The 21,964-nt window shown below is 38.0% G+C and overlaps 1 protein-coding gene across 1 annotated transcript in view; it reads left to right on the top strand.

Annotated features, from left to right (window-relative positions):
- Positions 1-417: 417 nt before the first annotated feature.
- trappc10 (trafficking protein particle complex 10) overlaps positions 418-21,964 on the top strand; it is a 33,822-nt gene continuing 12,275 nt past the window's right edge. Inside the window, exons 1-8 of the mRNA XM_015394533.1 lie at positions 418-578; positions 10,500-10,581; positions 12,885-13,020; positions 20,238-20,437; positions 20,853-21,048; positions 21,136-21,247; positions 21,351-21,598; positions 21,672-21,818. Of these exons, the coding sequence (XP_015250019.1) occupies positions 518-578; positions 10,500-10,581; positions 12,885-13,020; positions 20,238-20,437; positions 20,853-21,048; positions 21,136-21,247; positions 21,351-21,598; positions 21,672-21,818 (1,182 nt within the window). The 5' untranslated portion in view covers positions 418-517. The remainder of the gene's footprint in view (positions 579-10,499; positions 10,582-12,884; positions 13,021-20,237; positions 20,438-20,852; positions 21,049-21,135; positions 21,248-21,350; positions 21,599-21,671; positions 21,819-21,964) is intronic.

Here is a 21,964-nt window from a genome sequence, read left to right as displayed (position 1 = left end):
ATCTAGCTCTGCCCCTGAATGAAATTCCTTTAAATCCACATTAACATGAATTCAACACACTGTAGTAAACAGATAAATGGAGGCAGAAGATTTATTTCAGTCACCAATGCACACATTCAGCAACACAGGAGCTCTTTCAAGCTGGTCACCGTTTCATTCACAACACCTGTCCCATCTATGAGGAATCAGGATCAGAAATACTTTAATAATCCCAGGACTCCATCTGTAAGTGACTATAGGACCAGTTTCATATAACACAATTTCATACAATATATATAATTAAGGGGTCCCCATCATTTTGGGGGTCCTTGGCCTTTTTTAAATAGTTCCCTCGTTTGTTTACGCTGCTAAAAAAAAATGACAGACTGGCCCTTTAATGACGCAGCGCTTACGTACTTCCGGGAGGCGCAGTGGGGACGCAGGCCCCACCGATTCCACTGAGCTACTCAGAGAAGCACTTCCTAATAATAAAGCCCCGCTTGGATGTTATTTTCATGGGGTACTACCGCTGAAACATATGGAGAGTCAAGAGGAAAAGCCAGTCATCTATACCATGGAAAACAAGCCGATAGTAACATGTAAGTGACTGAAAAATGGGACGGTTAGCTTCACTTTTGCTTCTCTTGACAGTTAGCCTGCTAGCTACAGTCATTAGCTCCTTTTTAGCTGAGCTGGCTGTCACCCTCAGCCTGGAGACGCTGCTAGCCTATGTGGCGACTTCGCTTCTACCGGTGTTATTGTAATACAACCGCCAGATGCTAATTTGGCGATTGTCAATACATTTTCGCCATAGAATACAGCATTTCTTAGTACATTGGAGCTTCTCTGTTTTATCAGGCCGAGTCAACTGTAGAACGTCACGTCTGTTTGCTGCGGGTTTGGGAAGGATTGCGTCCTGTTGACTGCTATCCTGCGACTGTTTTCTCTCTAAGCAACAGGAAGACCATGTTTGAGGCCAGGTTACCATTCATAAATCCCCGGGTGTCTGCTGGAAGCTTGTTAGGGAGGTTATTTTAGGAGGGAATGCCAGCTGCATCTCTCTCACCGCAGATTGCTCCATTTTTAGCAGCCAGGCGCAAGAGTGCACAGAAATAAAGGAAATCTGACTAAGAAAATCCAAAGTCAACGTCAATAGGGATTATGAATTGGGAGCAGATTAGGACATTTAGAAAGCACAGTTCTACATGTTTTCAAGCAAACACTTGGTGATCCTGGCTAAACAGCTCTTTGTGTCCTAAATCTGCTTTAATAGTTAAGTCAGATAATTTGGCCATTTGCCTTTATCATTGCTATAAATGCATTCAAAAGCATTTAGTTTTGTGTACTTTTTTTTATTTTTATTATCTTCTGGTTATGGACTTGTCAGTGTTTAACCCATTATAGGGCACTCACTTGGAGAGAAATATCAGCTGTGCTGCTGCCATCAACACCCTTGTTTATAGATGCTGGAGATCGGCCTGTTTTCCAGTGTGGTCCTGTTTCTCTGACATGGGAGCTGGCTCGGAGCTAGTCTGCCTGGCTGTGTGTTTCCTGGACGGGGCCGCCTTTTACAGCTGCTTTTTGTATCTCTGCTTCTGTCTCCTTGAACCCTAGTCGGTCTCAGCAGATGGCCGCTCACACTGAGCCTGGTTCTGCTGGAGGTTTCTTCCTGTTAAAAGGGAGTTTTTCCTCTCCACTGTCGCTACAGGCATGCTTAGTGTGAGGGGTTGCATTTGAGTCAATGAGTCAACGCAATCAACTGGTGTTCTTTAGATAGAAAATTTTGAATCAATTTGACTGGATGATCTGGTTGAACTGTAAAGTGCCTTGCGATAATGTGTGTTGTGAATTGGCGCTACATAAATAAACTGAACTGAATTGAATTCAGTGAAGCCAATAGTGTTATTAGAATCCAGGACAGGACCTTATTACCTTTGTAACATTAAAAAATATGGATATTTTGATGGCAAAAATGAATGTCAATGTAATAACAAGAAACGCCAACTTGCCGGAATATATTAAGAATAAATAACAAAAGTTCTTCTATAAGTAATTCATGAAAAACTGTCATAGTGACAGAAACACATTATTTTTGGTACAACATAACCTTAGAGGCATTCATGCTGATACTGGCATTTACATTTTTTGGCTTATAAACCTTAATATAATTGTTAACCAGGCTTATTAACTTTTTAACTTTAATTTCCAGCTTTTCAATTAGCTTTTTACATTTTTTTTCCTTGTCTTGTTAATTTTATCTAATTGTCTAATTATCACATGCCAAAATAAGATGTAGAGCCATGTAGCAGTATCTTTGCTGAATGGCTGGATATAGATCTTGTGCTTCTAGACCTTACTGAGGAACAGGGGGACCTAGACATTTTCATCACCATGGGCTTAGCCCGCAAAAATGTCATTATAATGAAGGTGCTGTCTCTCCCTGTTTGTGCTGCATTTATACATAGACCAGAGCAAACTACTATTACCCAATGTTATATGACATATGATAATGTAAAACTGTAAAACAACTCTCACCTGGACTCTTCTTCTGCCTTTTCGAAGAGGAACTGGTGTCCATAGTTGGCAAATAACTAAACAAATGTACATGTTTCTAAATTAAGCAAGACTGGAATTAACTCTAGAATACATTACAGAACTTCCAAATGGGATAATTTCTAACCCTCTATTGCAACAGTGTCAAGTGATACAGTAATTTTGTTCTACCCATTCATTTGAAATATGTGTACAAATTAAGAAAAACTTAGTCTGGATCCATTTTGAAGTGTGATAAACTGGGATTTTATTGTAACTGGGATCCAAGCATTTGAAAACCAAAGGAGATGAAATTTCCCTCTTTGGGGTTTCATTGTGAAAGATGTTTATCTGGCTCAGCCCATCACTGCCTTCTTTTCGTAATCTAATGCTAATCTAGTAAAGTGCAAAATAAAACTCAGTGGTGCCATATTTTCAGTAAACACATTAATTTATCATGCTAAAATCCACAGCTGTGCTCCTTGTTCAACAACATAACATGGATGCAATAGCAGGGACCAGAGTTAGCAAGAATGATGGATGAGGGAATTAAGTGTGTGGGGCCATAACAGGTTTGTTTCCACTTTGGGGTTGACCACTACCAACCAGATGAACATTAGATTGGTTGACAGTCTGATTTCTTACTTATTAGGTCCCACTGCGTTGCCCTGGTAGGGCTGCGCATCGACGTCCTGAGCTGTCAAAAGAGGCAAAAAGGGGTTCGCGCAATCAGGGGACTAAACTCGTACACAAACGCACACGAGCCCGTACAGGGCTGACACGCAGAAACCATTTTAGAGGATAGTTGCAGTGTGGGAGATGAACGCCCCTTTTTTGCTGTGGTTTGCACTAGGGCTGAAATAAAAATAAATTAAATTAATCAATATTACTCGATTGCTGAAATAATTGTCAACTAATGAAGTAATCAATTAATCATTAGCTGGAGTATATAGACGCTAAAACATGTATTTAGCTGACAGAGTGACCCACTTATAGCAGCAATTTTACCAAAACTGTAGAAAGAATAGATAAAGATTTAGCATTTAAGTTATAAAAAACTTTTTTGTCCATTAATCCAGAACTCTACTAGTGGAAAAGTTTTAGTTTCACCTGGTTTAATTTCCAAAATTAAACCAGGCGATCCTTTGGTATCTGTGTATTAAATGAAAAAAATAATCAACAGATTCATTGATTTGCAAAATAATTCGTTAGTTGAAGCCCTACTTCGCAGATATTCTAACAAATGAAAATAGTTTTATGACTCTAACAAAAATGTAAAAATGCTCGAATAGATCCGAGGCTTTTAAAAAACTATTCCTGGCTTAAGGCCACGATTGTAAAAATGTATTCTCCGCTTAATTGGTTTATCTCTTCAAGTGGTGAATCTGCTGTTTATCAGTTTATATCCATAATGGGATAGACGGTTGTTCTAATCTAAGATATGTTTAAATCAGTGATTATTTTACAAGAACAGATTTCATCAATGTTAATGATGTAGGGGCCCTTTTTCAGCCAGCTCAGCTCTGCTGCTGTACATCGTATACAACCAGAGAAAACTGCTCATGGTCTCACTTTCCCTTCCTCTTAGATAGTAGTCAGAATGAAAGGAATGGTTTGGCAGAAAATCTCAAAGGTTTTGAGGGTGAAACTTTCGAAAGGGTAAGGCGACAATGATGCCATTAGCCAGCCTATCATGCCAAGACTGATTTTTAAAAGAAGGTTCTGGCTAAGAATTGAAATCTCACAGTTAGTCTGGAATATACTGTTAGTTATGCTTATTTTTATATTTTACTTTTGGTCAAATACAGACCTCTTCAAGTCATGGATAATTAAAGTATGAGAGTGAGGTTAGCTTTCTCGGATGCTGATCTAGCCTGTTAATCTGTTACATTCAGGGCTATACAGGTTGGGTTTGTGTTAGAAGTAGATATTGTAAAGTAAATCTTTCATTTCTTTTATAATACTCATAAAGAGTTGCAGTAGAGGATATTTACCCGTCTTCTGATTCTAAGTAAATGATGTGCTTTCTGCCTACATATAGCTGAAGTCAGGTACACTTTGACTTAGATTTATATCCTAAACGTGCATTTACCTTATGGGGTTGTGTTTGTTATTGGCTACTAAATTCTCTATAAGCTTTCATAGTTCAGTTTAGGTTTGAGCATGTTTTTAGAGCAGTGATGTCCAATCTGGAAAGGCCAGTTTTCAGCAATCTTTAGAAATGTTCTCTGGCCAGCACATCTGAATCAAATGGCTAAACTGCTCCATAAGCACACATCTGATTTACAGAGCTCTGCTAATAAGCTAATATTAGAGTGTGATGTGTTGAAGCAGAGTATATTTAAATGTTGCTGGGCTCCTGCCCTTAATGACTGAAGGTGGAGATTATTGTTTCAGAACCTTTTAAAAGGAAACTGGTAGGATCTTATTTCACCCACTCGTACCAAACTGGCAGACAGTAAAGACCATTAAGTTTTCACCAAATATAAATTAGAAGCATGTTGCCAATTTCTGTCGGCATGTATAGTGATTTATAGTTTGTTGCTGTGTTGAGCATGATGCATGCAAGTTTTTTAATTGTAGTGAGATTTAAAGAATTTTAAAGCTTTGTCTGCACATAAAATGATATCTTTTGACATGCTCTTTCTTGTTATTAAGGATTTGTTGTTTTTTGGTAATGAGAAAATGTTCTTTTTTGCTATTCATGGATAATCTGATTCCCAAAGTGTCTCCATGAAACTCTGCAGTCTCAACATGTCTTTTTTGTGATTTTAATGAAAGTATGTCTCTTGTTTTTTTTGGAACAGATACAAGGGTACAAGTCAGTCAAAAATAGAAATGTCCAGATATTGACTCCCAGTCTAAATCATCATTGAAATCAATCCTTAGTCCTTTTGTAGAATAACTCTGGAAGTCACTGATGGTCGTAAATATGATGAAATATTACCTTTAGCACGATGAAGTATTAATTGGTTATGAAGTATTATTTTTCTTCCAACCAAGAAGAGAAATAAGCTTCAAAATGGAGCCGTCTGTCTCTGTCTGGGTCCCGCCAATTTCATGCTGTCGCCGTATTAAGATACTTCTGAAGGCTGAGCGAAATCAGAGCTCTCAACGGCAACAAACAGATTTTCGCTACCGTGCTGGTTAGCTGCTAAAAGAGCCTTTTAATCCAAACTTTGAATCAAAAAGAAATCTAGACTGATAGCCAGCCGATAATTTTTGCTGATATTAAGTGTTTTTTTTCCTTCTTGTTTTTGTTTTTTGTTTGGGCGGCTGATCAGAAAGCAGAACTTATCAGGATTCCTCACTTTGTGTGTGATTTGTGATGCATAAATGGCACTATAACAGATAAAATTATGGCTGAAACAATTAACCAGATTAATTGTGATTAATTGATTATTGAAATAATCGTCAACTGATTTAGTAATCGATTGATCGTTGACTGGAGTGTTAAGTTGGAGCAACCCACCTTGAAAAACCGCTTGGCTGCAGGAAATTATACTGAAATTGTAAAAAAAAAAAAAAAATAAATATTCAAGGATTTTGCATTTAAGATTTAAAAAAACTGTTCGATCAGTCAATATGCTCTATCCAGAACTCCTCAAGCTGAAAAGTTTTCACTTGGTTTACTTTTGTAAAACATTTTCTTTAAGGAACCTATGGTTATCTGATTAAAATCAGTTAATCAAAAAAAAAACTTGTCCGATTAATCGATTTGTAAAATAAATGTTATTTGCAGCCCTAGATAAAAGGTTGATAAAAAAAAGTTGATTTTTGCAGGATATGGACTATTACACTTATCATTCATCGTCATAGTGATAGATACTTTGTCCAAATCACAGTCTCTCTCTTGGTGTGCCGCCGAGCTTATAGTGTGTTCTATAATTACTTCACCTCTGATGCTTTGTCAGTCCTCTCTTAACGTATATCTGACTGTAGTGAAACCATCCTCATCTAGCGTACATCTCAATCCTGCTTATGCAGTTTTAATAGGACCAGTTCGTTGAAGTAGTATGCTAAAAGCTACATCTGCTTGCTGTCTTGAAGGTGTACTTTGAAAACTAGAATTGTGGCATTTGTCTTGTTCCCATTCATCTACAAAACCTTCAGAAAATGTTGTTCCCATAAATCTTCCAGTTGGCTTTAAAAGCCAAGTCAGCGACTAGTGTTAAAGCTTACTTAGCCGGCAGTAACTGTGGCTGGGGGTTTAAGGGCTGGTTATCCTCCCGCAGCAGTGTGTCGCAGTGAGCTGGTCACAGATATGTTTGATTTATGCCCAGTTTTGAAGCGTGGTCTGTGCTATGTTATTCCACGCCACAATGCAAGAGGGACAATCACAATCTAGCTGTGGGTCTAGATACGGCAGAGGTGGTGAGGAAGTGGGGGAAAGTTTGTCTGACAAGGGAGGGACATGAGGGCGAAAAAGAGCGGGGATCCAGGTGCAAAAAGGGTCCCAGTGTTCTCGCGCACCTCGCTCTTCTAGCTGGTCCAACTTCACGAGTCGTTTTTCTCAATGGCGGTCGTACAAACATAACAAGCCGGTAAGGTACCAAACAGGAAATTTGATAGTGTGGAGCAGAGATAGATTTGACCAATCAGAGGCCTCCTGTCTGCTGCCACCTCCAATTGTGGAGAGGTGCACTGGAGTGTCTGTGGAAGGGGAGGGGGTATATCTGCGATAACTGTGACACACATGCAGACAACCTGGTTTCTGAGCATAAATCAGCCTTAAAGAGTAGTCTTCTTGGTGGTCAGGTTGAGGGTTCTATTCCCTCTTGTTCCTATCGCATATCAAAGGGCTTTGGGCAAGGCATTTAACCCCAAATTGCTATTGATATGCTTATCGACTAATGAATGCAGCTGTATTTGGATGACTGCAGCTATAACGTGAAGTTCTCTGAGTTGTCAGTATAAACATAAAAACATCAGAAATACAGTCCATTAACTTTTTACAGCTGAAGATATGTGATGGCAGCAGCTGGTCTCACTTTTGAATGTCGTTATGAAGAGTGAAGACGTTTACATTTAGGACAAGACGGATTTATTAGAGCAATGGTTTAACTGTTAAAATTGACTGACTGATAAGTGTAGTTAATGACTGACATCATTTAACAAGGACCTCAAATATCTGCTTTTACTTAAACATGACTTTAAAAAAACCTTTATGTGAGCAGAGAGCAAAGGTGAACCCGGGGTTATATTTAGGAGGGTGAACCTTTAGTACATTACACTGAAACTGTAGCAACACTGGTTCTGTTTAGAGCAACGTGAAGGCTAACGGGGGCCTTTTTTTTTTTTTTTCACCTGTCTAAACGGGAACTTAAGAAAATGCCCAAACGTAACTATTCTGTATGTAAAATAATTGTGCTGTTGATTTGAGTCGCATGATTCAGTCTGTTAATGGGTACATCTGGTGCCTTGTGTATGTATTTTACAACACCTGAGAGCTTTTATATCTGCATTGTTCCAGCTGTGTTTTGTTTGATGACTATGCAATTAAAAAGGGAGTGCATTTAAATGGAGGTATGTGAAACCTTTGTGTTCCTGAGGCTTGGCTGCTTTCATTGATACACATTGTTTAAACTTGGTGAACCTTTTATGTAGCAAAAATAGCCACTTACTTTTTACATTTAAGCTAAAATTCTTGCATTTCTAAATTTTTAAAGCCAACTGGATTGTGCATAATCGTTGAGTGGAAGCAAACCGATCAAATATATTATTACAATATTACTGTTTTGAATATCCATGTTGCAAAGGATGACAAAACGGTTTGCAAACTATTACGGTATCATAGATTTAAGACCTTGTTACCTGAAAATATTTGGTGACAGTCTTTAATGCAGTATAAAAAGTTTAAGAGGGTGAGAACCTTTAAACGTTTTAAGGTTGAAAACATCTTTTAGCGTTTGTTTTGTGGGTATTGTTGAGGATTGAGTGTTATGCTGATTGGCCATGATATTTTTTGTCAACACTGGCTAACTTTTCTTGCCGGCTTTAAAAATTAAAGGAGTAATAATAATAATACTAATAATTTAAGGAATTTTATTTTCCTTCCTGTCACAACTCCTGTTTTCAAACCCTGTAAGTTATAGTTTTTGTTAATGATGATAATAAGTATATTATTATGGCTGAAACAATTAATCGGATTAATCGATTATTGAAATAATCATCTAGTAACTCTGTAATCGATAAATTATTAACTGGAGTTTAGAGATATGTCTTTTGCTGACACAGTGCCCTATACTTATAGCAGTAATTATACCAAGATTGTCCAAAAAAAAAAAAAAAAGTGGAAAAATTGTAAATCTTCTTTGGGAAAGTAAGCTTGTATGAGAGATGCAAACGGCAACTTTTAAAGAAAGTTAATAGGCGTTCCCTCTCAGGTACATGGTTGTGCATGTGCATTTTTTTTTTTTGTCTTTAAGTGGAGAGGGCGGGTCTTTTCAAAAATTCAAGAAAACCCCCCACTATATCTTTAATTAGCAAGTTCATTTCTAAGATATTTTTTAGTTGTAATTCAAAATTTTAGGTTGTTTTGTGGGACCTTATAAACCGGAGCTGTTTGGTCAACATTTTGTTTTGGCAGCTTTTTAAAGCTTATCTTGGTAAAAAGCTCTCCTTTGAAGGTTTCCTTACGCTGGGAATGCAACTGGATTATCCGGCATCCGAAGTAAATAAAGGAATATAGGGAGCTTGTACAATGGTATTTATGGGAATCCCTGGGGTCTGGAAACCTTTAAATTGATGTTCAGAAGTGGTGAACCTCAGCAGATTTTTACAGTCTGTTGCTGTCAGCTATCGTTTTACACACTGAGGGTTTCATCTCATATATGGATGAACATGCTTCTTTTGCTGCACACCAAACCGCTAACTGTAGTGATAACATGATGATGACTGTGGTGACTGGCTCCGCTTTCAGAAGCTTAACCAGATTCTGGAAATTACCACAAAGTTTGACAACAAGAACGTGTTTAAATTTAAAATTTATTACGTTTTTTTTTTTTTCCCATATGATTAACCGTTGGAGCTAAAATCCTTATTTTGATGTGAGAAGGGATCAAAAGCAGATGAGAATATAACTTTCAATGATGTTTTTTGAAATGAGCACAAAGGACAGATGTGAATATATTTCAATAGAATAAAGTCAAAATCTAAAGGATTTAATTTGAGCATTTATTGTCACAGTGGAGAAAAATTTACCGGTATCTCATATTAGTAGTATGCGAGAAAAAGAAGCTAATCAGTGAAATTCTAAAAAGATGGTGGGGCATTTAGAAATGATTACAAGGGTCTGTTCTTTTAAATGTTTGCCTGTTTTGAGTCATGATAATAAGCTCCTTATTACTAGATTTGAATGAGACATTCCCGTTTGTTGGCTGCTTTAGCTTAATAGTTGAAACGATGATCTGCAAATGGCTCATTACTGCATTACTGCCACCAGCTGATATGTGTTTTCATTTTTGTTAAATCTGTCCTGGTTTGCTCAAGAGTTCATGTTCAGTAGTCCTTTGAAGGAATCATCAACTAATTTAGTTATCTTTTTATCATTAGAACAGGTGGTTTGGAGTAGAAAATAAAAAAATGTGGAAAACGCACAACTTTGTATTTAATGAAGAACCTTTATTTCTAAATTCTGTAAATGTGTTCTCCAATCACTACTCATAGTTTTAATTTTAACCAGTTCAAATTCTCTTATAAAGCAGCATTATAAAAATCTAATTAACGATTGAAAAAACGATTTACAGATTAACCAACAAGCTAAATGATAGTTGATTATTTAAATTGATCATTTGGTGTGAAATCAAATCACAGCTTTAAAAAAAATGATGTTTAAACTTTCCTCTCACTCTCTGCTTTAGCTTTATCTTTGAAATATTGTTTCTTTAAGAAAAGATTATTTATGTCGGATTTTTTTGTTGTTGTTTTTCTTAAGTGACTTTTTTCTGGATCTCAGTTTTATGCCTTCTTGTGTCTCTTCATCCTAGGTGCTGGAGATCAGGGCTTGTTCACGTCTCTTTATACCTCATTGGCTCAGCAGCTTCCCAGGGAGCCGATGGAGTGGAGGAGGTGGGTTTTGGTTTGATAAATCTATTATAGTATAAATATTTTATTGAACCTGAGAAAAATACTAAGAAAATATAAAGAACGTCTTGGTTTTCTTTTTGTTGTAGAAGATAAAAAAAAAAAAAAATGTCAGTATTTATAAATGTAGATATATAAAATTTTCACAAACTACTGTTACTGACTATGAGGTTGGTTTATTGAATAGAATAGAATAGAACATCCCTTTATTGTCCCACAATGGGGAAATTCTGGTGTTTACAGCAGCAAAATGATAGAAAAAATGGTCACAAACATGTGGACCTTAGAAAAATGTTTAAGAAAAACATAATAGTGAAGAGTTGAAATATAAACAATGAAATACTGTAAAGTGTTTTAACAATATAATCTTAGCAACAATATAATCTCAGCTCCTGTAGAGAAACGTGATGTAAGTCAGGGCAGAGATCACTTCCTCTTGCTGGTAACTTTCTGGCAGCGCTGTTTTATAGATGTTAAAGGAGAGTCAGTCACTCTGGAGGATAATTTGACAAATCTGTGTTTTACAAATCTGTCACAGAAACTTTCCAGACTGAAACATAAATGGGAGAAGAGTGAGAAAGCTCGCTTTTCTTACCGCTTTCAATGAAGATACTACTACAGGAAGCTGCTGTTGAGGTCTTCCTCTGTTTTATTTGCCGGATTTAGTCATGGAGCATCTTTTTTAAGATGCCCCTTTTGAATTAAATATTAATATTTAATCATTATCTGTAGAAATTAACTGAAGTGCAGGATAAGCTTGCCAGGGGACTGAAACATTTTGAGTTGATCACTGAAGAGATCTTTTCTGGTTTGAGAGTAATTATTGCTCATTCTACCAGTAATGAACTTAAAATAATGGTTTGTACTAAAGCAGCAATGAGCATAGAACCAGTATTGGTAGATTTAGTTACTGAGGATTGAGAAGAGGAACCAGAGAGATTGATTTGTAGTTTAGTATTATTATAGGAAAAGTAACCCACCTCTATTTCAGGAAAAATTATCGATGGTCTCCAGACTGATTATGCTTATTATTTTTCTTATTATTATTAGTAGTATTGTTGCATTGTATTTAATTATTTGAAAAAAGGTCAAACAAGGTGAGAAAGGAGAGTTATGATGCAGCTACTAAAGCCTTTTAGTTTAGTCTGTTAGCTAAAGTCCCCCCGTTTTAGAGGCTTGGATTAGAAAAAGAAAAAGTTCCTATGAGAAGCTCTGATACCTGATGAAAAGCTGCCAATTCAGTAACACCACATCAGAATAAAAGGGTTTAAACTGGTCTTAAGTTTTCAACTTTACCAGGTTTCAAATTTCAAAGCTGTAGCAACAAAACACATTGTCACATGGTCTCAGTGAAGCGCTGATTCCTACTTTGGTGTCAGCAAATATGGCAGCAGATATGATCTTATCATTAGTTTTATAACTGCGCTGTTCCCCTTGTGAATTCTGAATGATGTGGTTTGCATAAATAAGTTTATTTATGTTTAAGCAGTTAAAACATGTTTTTACCTGGTTAGCGTTTTAGGATAGAAGCTATAAACTACTGGCTGTTTTGGAAAAGAAAAAAATACAAAAAACTTTTATACCATTTATATTAAGGTTGTGATTACATTAAAGTGAGTCAGCACTAAAGAGTGAAGATGAGATAAAAAAGTTAATCGAAATCGAAAGCTGAGTATACATGAGAACAGCAGATCATAAAGGCAGGAAGCTGCAGCAGCCAAATATAGTCTCTGTTTCACTATGATTGTTACTTTAAAATACTTAAAACTGTGAAAGAAAGATAAACAAAGAAAATGCAGTTTTGCAAGACATGCACAAGATCTAGTCTGGATGGGGAAATCCAGTCACATTTTTTTTTTAAACACATTGGAAATGCTGGCAGTATATGAGCCAATGCAACCTGTAATGTTTCCTTACATAGAAAACATTAACTAATTTGAATAATAAACTAAACTAAATTGCATGGTTTGATGACTGATCAACTGGAAGGTACACTATGTAGTTGACTTGATTTGTCTGTAGGAGTTTTCTTTATTTCCTTTTTTTTATTGTAAAGTGGTTTGATGCAGTTAAAAATTAGGATTATTTATCATTTTATAAGTCAAAAATGGCTTCAAAGAACCCTTTCAATATGTAAGGAGGTCATATTGTAAAAGAGCTGCTGATCTACTGTTGAATAATGGTCTATAGGTTCTGTATATGTTTTCATGAAGCAAATAAAGTCGTGTCACTTTGATAACCACTGCAGTAAAATGAGGCCATATAACTCTGCTTTGTCTGCTGTGCAGGACATATGGTCGTGCTCCAAAAATGATCCACCTTGAAGCTAATTTTGTCCAGTTTAAGGAGGAGCTCCTCCCGAAGGAGGGCAACAAGGCTCTTCTCACGTTCCCCTTCCTTCACATCTACTGGACGGATTGCTGTGTGAGTAGATCTAAACACACACACACAAACACAAACTCAAGCATGTTTCTCTATCCTTATGGCTACTTTAATTTGACTTTAAATCATTTCTAAACCATTTCTAAAGGCTAACCGTGACCCTTAGCCTAAACCTAACCGTTATGGGCTAATACCCAACCCTACACCCAACCTAAATTCAATTCACACCTAAAGGGCAGATTATACTTCTGCAACCGCACACATAAAATATCACTTGCGTCTGATTGTGAACCAGTTTTGTTGGTATGGTTCTGCACAGTCAGTCTGGAATTTCTAGGGACGTACAGCAGTTTCCCGCCAAAACGTAAGGTGGACCCTATTTGAGAACTCGCGAGAACTTCGGTGGATGGTCACGAGAACTTTGGCGGTGCCGGCAGGAGTGTTTATCTCCCAAAACAACAATAGAGCAGCTGCAAGATATCACGGAGATGGATCTAAAGTTGCGAGACATCGAAGATGATTTATTTATTTTGTCTGAGGCATCGTACAAGTGGTTGTACTTCCAAACCTCCTCGATTAACCTTTCATCGTAGTTGTCCATTGTTGTTGTTATTACTCCTTGGTTTTTAAAAATGACGCGCCCTGGCATCGAATCGAGAAGGACGACCACACAGAAAGCCAGAAAGGCATACCAAGGACCAATCACAGCTGCTTTTTGTCTGCNCTAACCGTTATGGGCTAATACCCAACCCTACACCCAACCTAAACTCAATTCACACCTAAAGGGCAGATTATACTTCTGCAACCGCACACATAAAAAGTCACTTGCGTCTGATTGTGAACCAGTTTTGCTGGTATGGTTCTGCACAGTCAGTCTGGAATTTCTAGGGACGTACAGCAGTTTCCCGCCAAAACGTAAGGTGGACCCTATTTGAGAACTCACGAGAACTTCGGTGGATGGTCACGAGAACTTTGGCGGTGCCGGCAGGAGTGTTTATTTTCCAAAACAACAATAGAGCAGCTGCAAGATATCACGGAGATGGATCTAAAGTTGCGAGACATCGAAGATGATATATTTATTTATTTTGTCTGAGGCATCGTACAAGTGGTTTTACTTCCAAACCTCCTCCATTAACCTTTCGTTGTAGTTGTCCATTGTTGTTGTTATTACTCCTTGGTTTTTAAAAATGACGCGTCCTGGCACCGAATCGAGAAGGACGACCACACAGACAGCCGGAAAGGCACACCAAGGACCAATCACAGCTGCTTTTTGTCTGCACACTTCTGCTTGAGGTCTGCGCGGGTTTGCGACCGTCCGACGCATAGTCAGGATTTTTTTTAGGTTCGCGAAGACAGTTGCAGAACCTCTGCGCGGGGGGCGTGGTCACACAGACAGATTTGACGGTTGCAGAGGCTATGCGTCAGAAGCATAAATTGTCCTTAAGTCCTAAACTTAACACCTAAGCTTAAAACAGTATTTGCACTCCTGGGGAGCAGACGTTGGTCCCCACTAGAGCAAACAGCCCCCAGGATGTGCTATGATTTATGGAAAATGTTCCCCACTATGTAAAAACCACATGCCCAGACACACACACTGACGATTACTCCTCCTTGTTCATCCGGAGGAACAACCTTCATATTCCTTTCAGGGTTTTCAGGTTTCTTAAAAATCAGTTTCTCCTGTAATAGAAAATCTCAGAGGTAGGAGATGTGGAGTAAACAAGTCATCTCTATATCATGTGTTTATTCTGCTCAGCTAATGAACTGGGTGAGTCTAACCTGCATAGTGAGTTAAAATGTGCAGATTGGACTCATAACAAAGACTTGGCATTGAAATAACTTGTTAACCACATGGCCCACATTTGGAAAATTCCCATTTTATATTGTTTTCTGTCTTTGTATGTGTCTAGCATACACAACAGACAGCATGGCAAACCCATTAGAAGAATTATGTTTTATAGGAAGATAAATCTGTGAAAGTTGCTCTCTTTAGAAGACATTCAGATGAAGAATTCAGTCTATTTCTGGATGTCTTGTGACCGGGAAGAGAGTTTTCTCCTCTAATAAATGTTAATTAAACTCTACCATTGTAGGAATCGCGTTGAGTTCCAGGTTTTATAAAGCAGCCCAACAAAGCCTTGCTTTTGTTTTGAAAATATACAAAACAAGCAAAAAAAAAAAAAAAAAAAACAAGGCTACTGTATAAAACCTGGGACTCAACGCAATTCTTGACCTTTTGAATTGAAAAAGCTTCTTGGATGGGAAGAAAAATGTCTTCAAACTTGGAAAAAAAGTCCAGTGGTTTGTTTGTAATTTTCTGTTTTTTGGAATGACTATGACCTGGATGACTGAGAATCTTCACCAGTCGACCATTGTAATATTTCCACATTCTCCATTCACCTTTGGGAAACAGAAACAGATTGAAGTAAATCAGAGAGAGGCAGGAACCTGCTGCTGCTGACTGAGCAGCTCGTTTAGTGGAGGAAGTTCTGTCAGGAGCGTGTGACTCATGACATTTCCCAACTGCTGTGTGTGTAGTGTTTGGACTCATAAACCTAAGCTGGATACACCCACACCTTAACAGCAATACACTTAAAAGCTCCTGAGAATTACATTTCCACTCCCTACATTATAACCTGAAGAAAAGGAAAAAGACTATCTCACTGAGCTATTTATGTTTAATACCAATGGTAGACATAATCTTTTTAAAGTGAGATTGAAAATGTAGCTGTTCACATTAGAGCTACAACTGCACATTTAACATGCTCCCTTTTTTGTTTGCTTATTAATTGATTCATCATACAGGTCCTTTCAAACATTATCCTCCCTCCATGAGCCTTTTGTGATGTTGCAGTTGTTTGCGATGCAAAAAAGTGCATAATTGGAAGCAGAAGGGTGTCGAAATCTAAAAAGTGTACCATAAAAGAGGGTAAATGAAAAAAAAATTACTCTGATACACCTGGAAAATAATTCAAGGTCAGAGTTGAATTTAAGTTAATCAGTGTATAAAACAGCTGTTGTTTATACATCAGATTTTTTTGCAGAACATTAGTGTAAACGATATCCCAAGCTTATAAAATGTCTGGACACTTTTTGATGCATCCTCAGAAAATGGGAAACTGCAAAGCTACAAATATGTTAAGTCCATCAGTTAATTAAAAGTTTGGAGTTAAAAAAGAAGTCTGGTTTGTTTTTAGTGAACATAAAGAACACTTGAAAATTGTGCTTTGCTTAGATTTTTTACTTTTTGAGTTGCATGCAGATCACTGAGTTTGGCAGAACTCCACCTCTGCGCATCACCCTGAACACACGGTGAAAACAAATGGTGGTGAAAATAGCATCACGCTGTGAGCACACTGGTATTTATCCATGTCAGGGTAACTGGTAATAAAGGAGACTAATACAAGACAAAGGGAGACTAAGACAAAGGGAGACTAATACATTGAAGTATTTGCAAGAAACATTTTAGAAGGTAAAGCTGTCAAACGTATACATACTCAAACACTGTATATAGATTTTATACTGTTTTAGCATGGTATCAATAGCAAATACAAGTGTTCTTTGCATATTTTTGTTAATGTTCGTTTTCGGGGTTTTTCCTAAATTATTTGCACATTAAAAGAATAATACCTCAAATGATCTTCAAATATTGTCAAATTTAGTATGTTTGGGTTATTTATTTAGCGTTTATTTGAACAATTATTTAACTACCAGTATCTCAGATTATTTTGATAAGGCCTTTCCATGTTGAGACTAAAACAAATCTCATGAGTTTTTGTTAGGCTTTTTTATCCCCATGGTATTGAAAAAGGTATCCAATGTTGAATACTTTCATGCATATTGATATAGAGTACTGAATTTTAGGTAGGCCTGTCATTCAGCTGACTTACACGGTCAGAGCTACTATGGAATAGTTTCTCTATTTTCATTTTTTCATTTTCATTTGTCTCAATCAACATGTAGAAGTAAATTCAATTGAAAATCTGCAGAAATACTTGACATAGATATTCCCAAACATTCTCCATCCTGAGAAAACTTTCAAAGAATGAGGAAGAAATGTAAACTTTGTAGATGTGCCGATCTGGTATAGAGACTGGCAGCTGTAATGATAGTGAAAGCACAGCCTCAGCGAGATACAAATGCAGACCAGCGATGGAAATGATCAATTCATTGAAAGTTAATTCATCTTATCGATCCACTAAATGTCACCAGACTCCAAATCGAAATCTGTTTCTGCTCTAGCGGGCTTTCAGTCTGACACTCCTTCTCTTGCATATACCAGTGAGGCTCAATTTAAGGATGAACAGCTGCACCCTCTAGAGGTTGGCAGTTACACTACAACACTGAAAGAAAAACCTAAAGTATATATATTTAATTATTGGACCTAACAATATTTTGATCTCACAAACCACAAATTATTCATCGTAAATCTTTGAGTAACAACACTTTTTACAGTACAAATCTAATGTAGAGCAAACATTTGGGGATGTTGAAATGCATGAAGGATTTTCTTCTTAATGTAATTATGCAATATTTTGTTGTTGATCCATCACTTATAATCCTGGTAAAATACATAGAATGCGGGAAAAATCTTGCAACTTAACAAAATGTAAAAAGTTTTGTAGTTTTTGCATAACAACCTATATTGGTTTAATTTGTGTCCTGACTTTCACATTCAGCAGTGAGGTGTTTACAGCTTCAGATCCTGGCACAGGTTTTTAGTTTTTAGCTTTCTGTAAAACACTTTACAACTCAGACAACATCTCTGTGGCACAACATATAGTCACAGCTGGAGGAGGAATAAATTTGCTTATTTTTTCATTTCATGCATTAGAAAATATAAAAAAGCAAAACAATATGTCCCCTTTTCAGATTTCATGTCTTCAACAATGTCGAGGTGATTCACTTTGAAATTAAAGTTCTTTCCAAGATGAAGCACAGTTTGTGGTCTCTGCATGCCAGGACGGAGGGGAACAGGTGTTTAGTGTTCCTAACTATGCGACCTGTTGGCGGTGCACGCTTTAAATGTAAACCAGCGAACCTGATAAAAGCCTCTCCAGCTGTGTGATACAGGCATCTATGGCTCTGCTAAAACCAAACACTCATTTGACTTCTTGTGGTACCAGGAAGCAGCAAAAACACGAGATTCAGTCACAGGAAAGTCAGGCAGCACAAATCGCATTTCATTAAAGTCTCGTGTTTCCATGCCTAATGTCATCTCAAGCAAACATTTTTTTTAATCAAGCACGACCCTCCATAGTACTTTAAATTAATACTTCCAAAACAAACATATTCTGAATGTGAGCACAGCAGCATTGATGATCACCAACTGATCACAAACAACAGTGATTTGGAAATGATTCACAGGTTTCAACTTGTTTTTCTTTTTAAAGCACTGCTTCTTCTCCAGAGGGCTTGATTTCTCCCCCACCCCGTCGAAGGTTACATAACAAATTATTCATATTATGTCTAAATCCTCTACATTTCCAAGTAATTTAGAACAAATGCTTCTCTGGAGCTTCAGCCAAGTCAGGATGCTTGATGCAGGAATTTCCAGTCACATCAGTCCTTTGGATATACTGTAAATCCTCTAATATAGGACAGGGCCTCTCTGTCACTCAGGTACATCTAGGTCCAGGCCATTATTGGAAGGAGGCCAGAATTAGAGGCAGGCCTCTATTTCTATTTGAGCATAACAGACTACCAGTGGAATGAATAAAACAATTTTTTTTGTCTCTTTGAACCTATAAAATACTAGGGTCATTTATTGAAAAATTACAGTCAACATAACTGTATACAGAACATTATCAACAAATATCGGTAATTCAGACATCTTCCAGCAGCTGCAATTTTTCTGCATGGCAATACGAGGGAAAAAAAGCCTACACAGAATGGAATCTTGGCCAAACCGACTTGCAAAACAAAGTTGGGGAAAAAAAATGGGACAGTTAACGGAAACTGTTCTGCCATCACATCAAAATTTTATTTGAGGCAGGCTAACTGGAAGTAGGCTACCGGTATCGTATATTTCAAGGGAAAATCAGAACAACGAAGGCCAACAAAATTCTGTCATTTTAACGCTGCCTGGTTAACGCCGGACCTACCGGTAATCACATGCGTCTTTTAGATTGGAACGATTGTGTAAGGTCACTACGATCTCGGTGTAAGCATGGGACTCCCCATGCTAATGGCTTGGATTCGTTAGCAAACATTGCCCCTCTGTGGTAATTTTATTTTACTATTACAAGTAAGGACTGCCCAGGAACATTGTTGGTTTTAATTATAGCCCCGGCCTGTATACGATTCCAGCCATTATTTACCTCCGCCAACAGAGAGACCGGCCATTGTTAGAGACCCGGCAGCTAATGGAATACAGGCCAATATTAGAGGATTTATGGTAGGTGGTTTTGATTGAGGGAAATTGTCATACTTGATCCGCCGCATTGTTTTGTTGCTTTGCTGCAGCATTTTTTGTTACTTTGCAAAACACACATTACTGAGGAAAAATTCCTTCCACTGCTCTGATAGTACAGGCGAAGATGTAATTAACATCTTACCCAGCTTTAGAAAACGTATTCCATGAAATAGAAGTATTGTAAAGTATTTACTTTTGAGAAGCCTGACTTTTGTATTTAAGACAGGAGATCTACTTTTTTAATGTATGAATAATAATATTTAGAATTACAGGAAGCAAATGCTTGAAATGTTTTCTGTAGATCAGTTTCTGTTTCTGAAATGAATCATAAAAATGTGGAACTTTTCACGTTGCTCTAATTATTTGAGATGTGCCTGTAAAGTCATTGTAAAATGATTGTTAGGAAAAAGCCCGATTAAAATCCACAAACCAAAGCTGAAGGTCTTCTCTGTTAACGGCACGGATGAGACTGAAATAAAAGCACAGACGGTAGAGCCTCAGCAGTTATCAGCCATGGAATTTGCTCCTGTACTGGACTTGGATACAGATCACTTTAAGATATGGTAGGGTGTGCAGAGTCTGTAGAGAAAAAATAAAAATGTTTAAAGTGTTGAGTGAAATCGAATAAACAATGAAAGAAACGGGGTGTGATGTCCCATCAATCCAATCCCCTGCTTTTAAATCCTCTTTGATCCTCACTGTATATCTAATCAATCCAACATCACCTTCATAAACTATAAAGACCTACCCAGTGCCATGTGCCAGAGTAAAGAGATTTTTTTCCCACTCAGCTTTTAACACTTGACCACCTGCAGTTCTAATAAAACCTGTGCCTTTTTTATAGGACACAGAAACGTACAAGAGCTCAGTGAAGGAGGACATGATGCGTTGGCAGAACACCCTTCGGAGTCACAGCTCGGCGGACTGGGTCATCATTGTTGTTGAAAGCAATGAAACCAAGAAGAAGAACAAGCCAAACATCCTGCCTCGCTCTTCCATCGTGGACAAGATCCGCAGCGACTTCTGCAACAAGCAGAACGACAGGTCAGCAAGCTTCTCCAATTCAAACAATTTGCTTCCAACAAAGAAAAAAACGTGTCTGAAAACGAGAAACAGGTCGACTTCCCACACAGCATATTGTTATCAAACACTTCCTCGTTTTGTTAAACTGTCAGTTTGAGCGTGAGGCTCGGTTTCTACCCTGGGATTTAAATGTGTGTCTACAACTAGTTGATGCTTCACCCTTTTGTCATCGTCTTGTTAACATAGACTGGATTTGACATGTGTTTCTGTCTTGATCATCCCCAGATAGTCGGTAGTTTTCTTGGGGGGGAAAAAAGGCAGAAAATCTCATTCTTTGATTTTTTTAGATGATTCTAGTTATAAGATCCATACAAAACTAATTCTTGACATTTTTTCATTCTAAATATTTCTCTTATTGTATTTTTTCCTTGCTCAGGTGTGTGGTTCTATCTGACCCCCTGAAGGACTCGTCCCGGTCCCTAGAATCCTGGAATGCCCTGCTGCTGAAGCTGCGGACTCTCCTCCTCATGTCCTTCACCAAAAACCTTGGTCGGTTTGAGGACGACATGCGCACTCTCAGAGAGAAACGCACTCAGCCTGGCTGGAGCTTCTGTGAATATTTCATGGTTCAGGTACCCTCAGTATCTTTAATCACTATTATCAGCTTTCTGCCCTGCATGTGCTCTGACGTGCTTTCTGTAATGCCTGTGATCATGCAGGAGGAGCTGGCCTTTGTTTTCGAGATGCTGCAGCAGTTTGAGGATGCCTTGGTCCAGTATGATGAACTAGATGCTCTTTTTACTCAGTATGTCCTAAACTTTGGTGCAGGAGGTAAGTGGGTTCTCTGTATTATTATTTAGGTTAAAATATCCCATTTACAGTGATAATCGGAGGTATGGTGTATTTTTTGATCTGACCAGCTATTTTTCCTCAGATACGGCTAACTGGCTTGGCTCGTTCTGCGCCCCGGTGCGTAACTGGAGCGGCTTGCTGCTTCGGCGGCCCATCGACATGGAAAAGAGGGACAGCATCCAACGAGGAGAGGCCAGCCTTTTAGACCTGAGAAGCTACCTCTTCTCTCGCCAGTGCACTTTACTTATCTTCCTGCAGAGACCGTGGGAGGTCACCCAGAGAGCCTTAGAGCTGCTGCACAACTGTGTTCAGGAGCTTCGGCTGCTGGAGGTAAACTCAGCCCCTGCATTCGTCACGTACCATATACCACGTAACTCCTAAAATGCTTTTTTTCTTCGTTAAGGTCTCTGTTATCGACGGGGCGCTGGACTGTTGGGTGTTCCTCAGCTGTTTGGAGGTTCTGCACAGAATCGAGGGATGCTGCGATCCGGCTCAGTTAGCCGCCAACTGCTCCCATACTGTGGGACTCTGGGCCTACGCTACAGACAAGGTATAAAGCAATATGCTGAGAAAATTACAAATTTGGATAGTCTTTTTTTCTTTATTGTATAATAAGAGTAGGATTTGTTTCCCCTTATTTTCTATCTAAACAAAATTACTAGGAATCTATCAATCGAGATATTTTTAGTAATCCAT

The sequence above is a fragment of the Cyprinodon variegatus genome, unplaced genomic scaffold (genome assembly GCF_000732505.1).
Source record: "Cyprinodon variegatus isolate N-32 unplaced genomic scaffold, C_variegatus-1.0 Scaffold691, whole genome shotgun sequence".
In the NCBI taxonomy this organism is placed as follows: Eukaryota; Metazoa; Chordata; class Actinopteri; order Cyprinodontiformes; family Cyprinodontidae; genus Cyprinodon; species Cyprinodon variegatus.
The sequence above is the reverse complement of the archived record's forward strand: the minus strand, read 5'-3'. Positions and strand labels throughout refer to the sequence as shown.